Source organism: Petromyzon marinus, chromosome 4 (assembly GCF_048934315.1).
Source record: "Petromyzon marinus isolate PM22_M1 ecotype Great Lakes invasive population chromosome 4, UKy_Petmar_22M1.pri1.0, whole genome shotgun sequence".
Taxonomy (NCBI): Eukaryota; Metazoa; Chordata; class Hyperoartia; order Petromyzontiformes; family Petromyzontidae; genus Petromyzon; species Petromyzon marinus.
In genome coordinates, this window is record NC_133670.1 from 21,866,014 (window position 1) to 21,878,652 (window position 12,639).

The 12,639-nt window shown below is 42.1% G+C and overlaps 1 protein-coding gene across 2 annotated transcripts in view; it reads right to left on the reverse strand.

Moving 5' to 3' along the window:
* The window catches only part of LOC116938332 (aryl hydrocarbon receptor-like), a 107,158-nt gene that overhangs the window by 14,627 nt on the left and 79,892 nt on the right, over positions 1 to 12,639 (reverse strand). Inside the window, exons 4-6 of one of the 2 annotated variants that reach the window (XM_032945452.2) lie at positions 3,479 to 3,568; positions 3,156 to 3,279; positions 1,292 to 1,419 (exon numbers count right to left, since the gene is read on the reverse strand). In XM_032945452.2, coding sequence (XP_032801343.1) covers positions 1,292 to 1,419; positions 3,156 to 3,279; positions 3,479 to 3,568 — 342 coding nt within the window. Of the gene's footprint in view, positions 1 to 1,291; positions 1,423 to 3,155; positions 3,280 to 3,478; positions 3,569 to 12,639 lie in introns of both variants that reach the window. The other variant, XM_032945445.2, reaches the window with a different exon arrangement.

Sequence of the window (12,639 nt, forward strand, 5' to 3'; positions counted from 1 at the left end):
CACACAGGCAGGCCAAATGCCCCTCAAAAGCCTCTGTATGCGGCATGCCAGAAATAAAAAAATAACTTTCATGGCGAATGCATCGCGGAGAGAGCCATACCAGGAGAGGGGGTTGTCACTTCTGATCCGTCACGCCGGTTGAACGCGGCGTGCTAAGCCTTCTCAGCGGAAGGCGAAAAGCTTCGCCAAGGCATACTCTACCCCCATCTCCCCTCTTCAATCCTCTTCCCAGCATGCACTAACTTTGCTAAGGGATGGATGGCTAACCTTCTCGTTCATGCTGATGCACTGAAGGTCAGTGGGAAGGGCTGAATGTCATAATGTCACCATCGCTGTGCATGAATATGTGCTGTTTATGCATTGAAAGTGTTTTAATACAATATCAAATATACGTTTACAGTCATCACACGAGGTGGGGTATAATATTAAATACTTTAAAACCCACTTAAATGTGTTAAAGGTTTTAGGTTGTTATTCATTAACTTGTGTGTGTGTGTATATATATAAAAATAGCATTCTTTTTTCATAAAAATTACCAATTACAGTATCTGAATAATCTTTTGTCAAGATGCATAATGATGAATTTCAGGTACTCCACGAGATAAAAAAGACCCAAATAACAAATTGCTCTCGTAGATATGTACTTGGACTTCGCGAATGAAGTGACTGTTAAATACGTCGTTATGACACTAGTGAACCTTCCGTGACGTCACACCCATACATCCTCATACAAGCTCAGCGCAGTTATCTCAGTGAAGTTCCCGACCATGAATGTAACATCATTCATCACGTTAACTCATTGTGAATCTCTTGTTAAGATAACCTGGGATACACAACCAAGTTACCCATCCGTGTTGCATATTCATTTAAAGTTATATAATTATTTTAAGAGACATTTGCGAACAATTAATAGGATGGTTTTTGCAATGCACTCGCAGCTAACCGGCCATGCACCACACATTGAAATGATATATTTGTGCAGCTGATTATACATAACTTGAGGTGCTCCGAATGCTGGCCTTGGCTTTTGAACAATAAATGTAAAAAAAGCTAAGATTTGGCACAAAAATCAAGTCACAAGCCAGGACATGTAACGCCTCATATGATTTTGAAAATTAAAAAATCAATGCAGAACACAATCTTCTTGAAACTGTTTTGCCAAAGCACACTATGCATACTCGTACAGTATGTTCAAATTTAATTTCCACCGAAAACCACTAGGGCCAGGTGTTGAGTGGGAATATCTAAGGCCGCTCATCAGCGCCACATTGCAGACACAAAACTCATTTACCATAAATCCAGAGGAGTTGTCCAAGAGGCAGCGGAATCGCGCTACAAAGTTGCGCTCCAGGAAGGAAGAATTTTCAGGTGGCAGCTGCTCGGGGTTATACGTCACCAGGAACGAGCAGGACGGAGTCTCTGCTGACAACGTAGCGGAGATCCACACAAGCACACACAAAGACAGAGATTATCCCCCGTGTATCCTTCCCAGACTGTTGGAGCCATTGCTGTTAGAGCGAGCACCTATGAAGGCTGGCACGTTACACGAGGTGGTGGTGGGTGGCCAGCATCAGGCCCACCAGCCTTTGTCTCCCCGCGTGGCGATGTTTTTACACTATATACTAGATATTATTTTGAGGCTGAGTCGACCTAGGGGAGGCCCAGGACCGGTTCAGATAATCGTCACCGGTGTTGGCCGTGAGAGGGAATCTAACTCGGGTAGCCGGGCTTGTAGCGCAACGCGCTAACAAGCACACACAAAGACAAAGATCCCCCGTATAACCTTAACAGACAAACCCAAGCACACACACATACAGACATGAAGAACCACCTCGGCTTATAATTTTTCAGTGTGGTCATAAAAGCAGCATGGTATTTGCAAAAAAAGAAACTCAACACGTGTCAATAATAATGCCCTGAAGAGGACAATTTTTTTTTAATTAGGTGTCATTTCAGGAAATAGCCCTGCTCTATTTACAGAAGAATATAGTCAATGCCTGAAATGTTGCCTATCATATATTTTTGTCAATATTTTTTGTTTCATTTATGAATATTATAGTGTTTGCTATTTGTAATTGAACACCAGTGATGAGATTTTAAAATATAATTTTGTTCAGGATCAAAAAAAGTAAAATAATGGCAATGCTTCGCCATGCCTATCTGATTATTAACCTCGTTAAATGTTTAAAATTGGCCACTTATTGTTTTTAAACCTTAGCAGTGAAATTAAATGAACAGATACAATGTGACATTATAAAATAAATGTACCATCATTTACTCCTCACCAAGATTTGTGATGGAAACCAACTGCTAACGTATTTTTTATTCTCCTCTTACTAGTTCATATCATCTCAATAATTGAATTAAGTTTCAATACAAGTCAATTCTTTATTTGTTTACACTAAAACTGGCGCATTTCATTTGGCTCTCACTACATTCTGAGAGCAGTTATATATATGAAGGAATTGGAATACCGGGTGACCATCAATGAAGAGATACAAACGTTCTGAAACCACTCGAGTAGATTAAATAAATCTTGAGGGCACTTAAGAGATTCAAGGTACTCTGCTTGGCACCTGGCTTGGAATTAATGACCCACTTTTCTGTTGCTGTTGCAAAGTCAAAGTATGAGCAATAATGTCATTACCAATATGTTTGCTCAAACATACAAGTCTCCCGTTTCACACTTCAGAATAATAGTGCCACAATGGACATCAGTTGGAACACCAGGAACTTTGTATAAAATGTTACATAACAAATCATATTGCCAAAATTATAAATGTAATTTAATGATGAAGAACTACTCAAGAAACCCGCTGGAGAAAAATAATAACTTCTGAATGGTTTCGCAAGGTATGAACATCTGCTGCAAAGAAAACAATTTTTAGCTCACTTGATCATCAGCGAGTGTGTGTGTGTGCAAATGTTTGCATAGCTTCTCATGTATGCACACGTGCGCATGTAGGTATCTGTGCAGGTGTGCATGCATGCAAGCAAGCAAGCAAGCCCATTCCTGTACGTGTACTTGCATGTATTTGTATGCACGGTGAGCTGTGTGTATGCAGGTGCGTGCCTGGATAAGCGCATGTAAATGTTCTGCTCGAGCCAGTGCTACGCGCGTGCTAGGCCGATGTGAACAGATGGTTTTGCAAGACCGTGAGCCCCCGTAGTGCTGTCCTGTCCGCCCGGTGGGTTGAACGCCCAGTGCAGCTGGCGTTGGAACTCGCTGCGGTCCTCGGTGTGAATGAGCTCGAACACACTCTGGTTGATGACATCGGACTGGAAACGGCATAAAAATCAGCCGGGCAACAGGGCTTCTACGATTACTGACAGCAACGCGCGGGAGGGGGGGGGGGGGGGAACATTTCATTTGTACACTTCCAACATGTGAGTCGATTGAACTGGTACAATATCACACTTAATGACTGATATGTAGCGAAGTGCATAGCGTGAGTCCAGTGCTCATGGCTGGACCCACCTGGTGAAAGCCAAGGTAGTCCTGAATGGTGTGTGATGAGTAAAATACGAGTCCCTCCGATGTGACAACCAACACGAAGCCGTTGAGGGCCTGCAAAATAAAAAAAAGTCACCACGCTTGAGTGTCGAGCTTCTTCTATTCACGAAAAAACTATATACATTCAGCTCTTTTGCGTGTGGATATTCTCCACGCTCTATATGGTAATTCAGTAATGGAAACAACAAATTCATTACGCATGGTTGTGAAGCATAGTAATGCACACATACATTAAGCAAAGCTACATTCCCCATGTACATAATTCACAATTCACCTTAGAAATTGATATCATGACAACAATTTAAATAAGGTACTTTCAAACACTTGATCTGTATGATTCAATAATAATTCCTCGTAATTATTGTTTCTATCCGGCTAATATATATTTCTCCATAATGCACAGAATAAATAATTAACTAGAGATCTCAACATATTATTCATAATTCAAATAATGCACTTAAAGACGTATGTTTTTTTGAGTTTGGCAAACTGCCAGTTTTCATGCCAAAACCCTCCACCACCCAGCAATATTGTCAGGTTTACAAATATATACTATTTATGTGGCCCACTGTGTTAATCAAATTCTGACCGAAGGCTTAAACATTTTCACGACTGAATTAAACACCAACATATAACGACATTTCCCTCAAAATGCTTTGAGCTTCATGAGGAAGTCTTTATCGAAAAATAATTTATTTTGAACTGCTTCTTGTGTTTAGTTTGTTGTTTATCCCCTGCACCTCCTATTAGCATAGTTGGCTACGTACGGTTCGAAATAAGTTCAACATACACACATACATACTCGAAAATCGCGTTGGCTTCATCAGATGTCTTTGCACTTTAAGTACTTTCAAGGAAAATGCACTTTCATACACTTAAGATATCATATGCCTGCTGAATGACTTTCCAGGAAACAGGAACATCTGACAAGAGTAAATTTTAACACAGCCATATGAATGTTATTTAATTTAAACTACCGCTTTAAAAACGTGTTATGGTAAATGGATTTCCGTTTCCATTTTTTTTTCTATCAGATGAGTCTGGTACCAAAACTGCAGTGCGCAAAGAATGGATAATTCCCCCAATGTATCAACTTACAAATCACTGCATTTGGCACCGTGGGCTATGTCATCCTGAGAAAGACCGTGGATTATTATTCATAATATATAAATAACTAGCTTTACTACCCGGCTTCGCCCGGGACTTGGATTCACCACGCCCGGCCGCCTTTGTCTCCCCAGTGGCGATGTTCACACACCACACCAGTTACTCGTTTGAGGCTGAGTCGACCTAGGGGAGGCCCAGGACCAGTTTAAATAATCGTCACCGGTAGTGGCCGTGAGCGGGAATCGAACTCGGGTCGCCGGGTTCGTAGTGCAGCGCGCTAACCACTACACTACAATGCGTTACGCTTCCACATGCGCAGTTCACGTGACAGATTTGACGTCACAGTTACTTGCCGTGCAAAAAAAATACGCATTATTGAGCTCCCCCCCCAAAAAGAAAGTGTATTTTTTAGAAATTTGCATGCAGTACAGTCTAGAAGTTTGTTGCATGTCGGGAAGTACGCTAAACATTTTGAACAGACACACACAATCACAACTTTGCCTTTTATATATATGGAGATATCAAAACATAAAGGTTTAGTTTCCACTGCAAAAAAAAACCGGTATATTTTTTTTATTTAGCAATTCATTGCGAAGTTGAAAAACAACAACACATCAAGTGAATGCTATCAACGAGTATTTGTTTCTCTTTGTCCACTCCGTGCATGCAATGAAGTCAAACCCGAAGTCCTGATATATGTGCAATTCTCTCGTGCCTCGCGTTTATGTTTGCTTTCAGTGAACCGCTGTGGCCTTGTTGTGTGCCAGGGATGCCATAAATCAGTTTAATGTGGGCTATATTGTCACCTTAGGGCGAGTGTGTTTTTTGCTGAACAAACACGAAGTGAATGGCAGCGGCACATCAAAGGTCTTCACACATCCTGTAAACCAACAACGGCTCACTACTCAGTCGCAGGACCTCTTTCCTCAGTGGGTGTCTCTGCGTGGGACTGTGAGCGCATCGGACTCGTAAAGCGCATGAGCCCGGGCTAAAATGCAATGGCAAAAGGACGCGTGTATTTATTCCAAACAACGAGACGCCCTTCGTATTAACGATGTCGAAACAATCGAAAGGTCTTTACGCAAACTACAAAGGCACACACGATTCTGTGTTTAGCGAACGTCTCCATTTGCTTGTGGGTTACAAAAACAAAGCATCGCACGCATATGCCGATGAGCCTTTAATAGAGAGGTGACCTGTGTCCGGCTGCTGAGGCCTGCAGATGTTTACAGGATCACACTGGAGCCTGTGATTCAAAGTCAGTGTGAGTCATCGAGACCCTTAAAGGCATAGCTTTTCACGGAGCATTGCCAGAACATTAAGTCGATTCTCATCAGCTACGAAAGTCGAGATCCACTGGTAATTATTACCAACCAATGCAACTTGTGTACAAAATAAACTTGTTTAAAGGGTACATGGTGCAGCCCTGCAAATTGCTTGCTCACGCCACTGCTGGTGGATGGGTCTCCACTAGAGGGACCTCTAGAAAGCCCCTCTGTAGAGCATGTTGACTTTCCCTTCCACACTGGCTAAGACGTCTTGGAAGAGGTGGGAGTCCCCGCATTTGACGCCACTCTACACACACCACGTGCTGTGGTGTAACCCATTTACACCGAATGGTGGACGTGGGAAGGAGGATTCAAGGATACAAGCCCCATTGTTTCAACTACCATGCCCGGGCCACGAACAGATGGCCTCTGATATTTTATTGAGGCGAATTGCACGTGTTGGATTCTGGCTGCGACGACAGTAAGCGGTGGAGGAAAATTCCACTTTCTTGCAAAGAAATCTGAATGTACAGCAATGTTGCCCGGATTGTTCGACGTCCACAGGAAATGTATTTACTTCCTTCACGAAGACTCGTGCAGTGGCGAGATGGAGACATTATGCCGCATACCCAGCTCAAATCTCGACTACAGCATTGACTTATCTCACGACAGAGCTACATCTCAAAACTGACGGCAATTGAATTAATTCCGTTGGACGATAACTCACGTCGCAATAAACGCTGTTCGCGACTCAGAATGTATGTATGTATTATTACCATCATCAGCAAGCGCGGCCATTTTTTGTTAACCTACAGAGGCCATCGAGTTTGGAACTGCAATGACTGCCGAGGCTCATGTCATCATCTCACTAATGAGCCCTGCAGGAATCAAGGCAAATCCTTTATAATTACCATCCTCACAAAAGGAAACCACGGATTTCATGGCTGCTAGCCAGCCAGAGATGCAACAGCACATGCGCTGCCAAGGCTCATAATCATCTCCTATTTCATTTTTAGATCAGGCTTGTTGTGATTAATCTGCTCCAAATCCCACATCACAGACCTTGGCTGGTTATGAGCGGCACATCATTTATTTATTTAATCATGCTTTTATTTTTATTTTTACGCAAGAAAGCTTAGCTGAGTCTCGTGATTCTTTGTCAGGAGGGTCCCGCTAAGTTTTCGTAGTCGAGAGCGAAGTTGCTGTGCGTAATTGCTCATGGTATTTTTTCAGCATTGAGATGTTTGTACGGTTTTTTTTTTCTTCTATGGGAGGAAACCAGAGCACGTGGAGGAAACCCATGCAGAAAACGCAGAGAACATACAAGCACGTGAAAAGGCATCAGAGTCGGGAATCAAATCGAGGCGCTTCTTGCTGCGAGCCACAGATGTTACCACTATGACACCCTGCCTCTCATTTAATAAATTAAATTTTAGTTTTACGAGTATCACCTAAGTCTGTGACAAGCCCGTTCTAAGTGACGTTTTTTTAAGGACTTTAATTGAAGGTTAGATATTGATGCAATCTCCGTAACTGAATTGTTTCTCTAGTAAATACGCTCCAATTGCAGAAATATGCTAATTTATTTTGCCCTTAACTGCCATAAACTGAAACTGTATGGGTAAACTGTCTCTGCTATTCACACGCGACATTCATCAACCATCTATGTTTTTCCATAACATGTTATTTGGTATTCATACACCGTGCAATTAATCTTCCAGCAACGTCACATATTCAGTGTATCATAAACTTAGTGGAGGTGTTAATAATTTGAATGCACTCTTTGTCTTTTTGTCGGTAAAGTCACGTAGAAATAAGAAATAATAATAAAATTACATAATAGCATACGACGTTTCGATTGCAACGCAAGCAATCATCATCAGGCATAGAAGAGCTAAATTTAAGAGAGAGAGGAAGCACAGAACCGCAGATATATATACAGACACCTAAGTAGAGGGAGTTAACACAGAGACACAAAGAGAGACACAACGTACAGCGAGATAGGGTCTCTGTGTCGAGGCCTTAGCATGTAGGGGAGACAAAGAGAGATGGAGAAGCACATCAAATCGAACAAGATTTAGAAACATTTGGAAACAATATAATGCAACACAGAGGGTCGGTCAAAACACAATTAACGCATGGTTTGGCTGATTACGTTATTTCAAAGATTGCTAAATTATAGGTTAAGAGTGATAGAGTACAGATCGCAAACACATATATAGACATCTAAGCAGAGAGAATTAGCACAGAGACACACAGAGAGAGACACACACATGGGATGCAACAATAAGAATATAACATGTAGTAGAATGCTTTGCGTGTCAAGATGACTTCACCATCCTTGTGTATACTTCGCACTGCTATCTGATTGCCATCAGGTGAACACAATCTGAGATTGCGGCAGTTTGTAACTTAAGCAAAAGGCAACGGGCTCCACCATGATTAGGACTCATCAGTATAGTAATGCGATTATTGGCGACTGTCGCAATTTTAATGAAGCTTTTTACTGTTGCTCTTAGGCTGTGCTGAATTTGTCCCCACATTGTAAAGAGAGCACTGCTTAACCCCAGTTAATAAATGGATCATTCTATCATCATCAGCCACTGCTGGCTAATGTCCTCTCCTCGCCGCCACCATCTCTCGTGATTCTGGAATGGGAATAATCCACCTAGCTCCTGTACATCAATTTATTTGATAGCTCCATCTCCTTGCTTATACATCCTCACGGATGCATTCCATTTCTTTAGAGACACTGTTATTATTCTAGCAATGAGTCGTGTCCATGCCCCGCTTACCTGAAGTCAATAAATATTTTTTTTTTCCCAGCAGTACAATAATTTTGTTTGGCTGTTGAATTGCCATGCCGGTACTCACACAATGGGGCTCAGCCCGTGCCCACGTACTCAATAATAATAAGCTGAAATGTCAGCAAATCACAATGTGACTAACGAAGCTGTTAAGTGTGAACTTGGCAACACACTTGGCACACAGATGGCACGTGTTGTGAGTATGAAGGGGGAAGAACCAAGCGTGGCAACTGCCAGGTTACATTTCATTGTGGTGCATCGCATAACCATCTACGTAACGAACAACATTCAGCAAGCCATGCTCACACCAAAACATACTTTTTCATGTGCGTGTGCATTTATGCTTTTCATTAAAAATGTCCCTAAGGAGTTGATGTATTCTTACAAGGTTCTGTGGCAAGTTTTCACTCATGTAATATGTGTGGGGACAGTAATCTTGTAGTGCACGGCCATTTGTGTTTAGAGTAAACCGAGTTATGTTGATTCTGATTTTATGTACTTATACACTGCCAAGTGTGTATACGTCTACTCAACTTTGTAATAGTTCCTAACCCTACTCGAATTCACATAAAGATCCAAAAATAATAATCATCAGGAAAGATCTATCCACTGCTGGATGAAGGTATCCACAAGCCACCCATCCCCCCCCCCCCATCTCTCACCATCTCACAATGCGACAATCTATCTAGCTCCTCCAGCATACATCCAGCAGAGTTAATTTCCTCGCACCATCTCCATGGTAAACATCCTCTTGGGCATAGTCCCTCCTTTCGCTGCCACTCGATCATGAGTCTCCACCACCGACCACGGCTTCGACGCGACTGCTCGGGTAATACAGCCCAACACACGGAGATGTTCATCTTCTTTGGGTCTTTCGGTACGGTCACGTAGATAGGTTCAAAGAAAATAAGAAAAAACGACGACGTTTCGATCACAACACGCGCGGTCGTCCTCTCTTTTCTCCTCCTGATGACGATCGCTTGCGTTGCGATCGGAACGTCGTAGATTTTTTTGTTATTTTCTTTGAATCTATCTACGTGACTTTACCGAAAGACCCAAAGACGATGAATTCCTTGCAGTGACGAAAGCTTTAAGCCAGGATTTCACACGGAGGTGCTTAAGCAATCAAAGCATACATGTCACGGGGCAAGCACATCCTAACTGGATCTGACAAAGCCATGAATCCAATTAGTTAGAGGCATAATACTGTTAACATTGAGTACTCTCTGTTCAGGATCGAAAAGGATATATAATGACTTATGAGGATGAACACGTAACTGTTTGAATCTGTGTGCACAGCGAATCTTGTACAGCAGTTGAAAGGGAACACTTAAATGCATCATGTGCCAGCATCCAATGTCTTGCTCTTGTGCTACCGGGCATTACGTGGTTGGTTACGGATCAGACTGATTCTGTGGCCTTCCTCCCGGTGAGAATATGACCTGAGACATTGTCAGATCAATCACGACAGACGTTTCCAAATCAAATAAACTTCTTAAAATGCCTTCCATTACATCAAAACTGTGTACATTAAAAAATCAAGTTCCTAAGATCACCCACATGTACTTGTGTTAAAATGACCACGTTGCAATCACTCATTGGTAGGACAATTATAGTTCAAGTTCACATTATCTCATTTTCTTTTACTGCATCATATATTTTTTGCAATGCACATTTCAGAAAATCTAGCAAACTCCTCAAATGGCAAAAAATATATATTTCAGTTGCATTCTGGTCATATATCTTCTTATACAATTTGGTTTGCACAATGTTGAATGAGAAGCCCCAGGATCCAATGTAAGTGTAGCCAGTGCTGGATATTGTGACCAGAGAAGCAGCTGTTTACACTTCTGTTAAGAAAGCGGGGAAAATATGTCTTTGAGCATAACCGAGCAAAACTGCATTGCGCAGGAAGGATTCTAGAATAAGGAAACACAATACTCACACCACAATCAGGAAATCTCAACGGACGCAATGGTGCTATGAGAGCTGAACTAAGTGTTTTTTCCCATGAAAATTATTTGCCGATCCTATTACCAAAAAATGTCTGGGCTTCAGAAAGCCATTCAGGCATCATGCATGCTTGAAAATGCAGCAGGACTTTATGGACTGCTGGAAAATCATGATGCACATTTCTGTCAATGTCAGAAAATAATGCTGTCATATCCAGACAAAATTCGGGTTTCCCTCGGCCAGAACATTAGAAGTGATCTCTATAGAGAACAATATTTAAATGCTGTTGTCATTGCGCACTTTTTAACCGTTAAAATGTCATTATCTACACAGCGTGCCAGTTTTACAATTGTTCCGGGATCTCTTTGTACGAACAATATTTTACAGATGTTCACCCCCTCCCATCCCCATTGGTGAGTGCATTGGGCTATGAACCAGGTGGCTGAAGTTCAGTTCCTGACCACAGTTAAACATGGTTGGGTGATGCCAGAACACGGACTTTGGCACCGCATTCACCAACCCGTACGTTCGAATTGTCTCCACAACCGACATGGCTTGGGTAGGCCTTTATCCAGCAGTGGATCGACACAGGGCTGTAAATCATGCTCACTGGCTAAGTAGAGTTAAATAGCCTTCAACTAGTATTAAAGCTAACACCACCACCATATGTTCACGAGCTAATCAATCCGTACACCCCCTCAAGGTCGTTAAGACCAGCAGACTCTGCCCTTCTGTGCGTCCCTCGATCCCGGCTGCGTTCCTGGGGTGAGCGTGCGGCTTGTTGTGTCTGCGCCTCGATTGTGGAATTCCCTACCGTTGGAAATTTGTTTAACCGACAATGTGGGTACTTTTAAATCGCGTCTGAAAAACACATTTCACTAAGTCCGTTTATTCTATTCAGCTCTCCTTCTCTCGTGGCCTTTCCTTAACCTTATTCTTACAAGGCGCCTTGAGACATTAGTGCAAGGCGCCTTACATGTAAATATGAATTATTATTATCTACCGTTGCTGAACACAGTAAAGTGATTTATTTATTTTATTTTATACCTACGTGACTTTACCGAAAGAACCAAAGAGTATGATATTCTAATTTGACAATATGTAATACTTACAGTGAGGGAAAAAAAGTATTTGATCCCCTGCTGATTTTGTACGTTTGCCCACTGACAAAGAAATGATCAGTCTATAATTTTAATGGTAGGTGTATTTGAACAGTGAGAGACAGAATAACAACAACAAAAATCCAGAAAAAACGCATGTCAAAATGTTATAAATTGATTTGCATTTTAATGAGGGAAATAAATATTTGACCCCCTCTCAATCAGAAAGATTTCTGGCTTCCAGATGTCTTTTATACAGGTAACAAGCTGAGATTAGGAGCACTCCCTTTAAGAGTGTGCTCCTAATCTCAGCTCGTTACCTGTATAAAAGACACCTGTCCACAGAAGCAATCAATCAATCAGATTACAAACTCTCCACCATGGCCAAGACCAAAGAGCTCTCCAAGGATGTCAGGGACAAGATTGTAGACCTACACAAGGCTGGAATGGGCTACAAGACCATTGCCAAGCAGTTTGGTGAGAAGATGAGAACAGTTGGTGCGATTATTCGCAAATGGAAGAAACACAAATGAACTGTCAATCTCCCACGGCCTGGGGCTCCATGCAAGATCTTACCTCGTGGAGTTGCAATGATCATGAGAACGGTGAGGAATCAGCCCAGAACTACACGGGATGATCTTGTCAATGATCTCAAAGCAGCTGGGACCATAGTCACCAAGAAAACAATTGGTAACACACTACGCCGTGAAGGATTGAAATCCTGCAGCGCCCGCAAGGTCCCCCTGCTTAAGAAAGCACATTTACATGCCCATCTGAAGTTTGCCAATGAACATCTGAATGATTCAGAGGACAACTGGGTGAAAGTGTTATGGTCAGATGAGACCAAAATGGAGCTCTTTGGCATCAACTCAACTCGCCGTGTTTGGAGG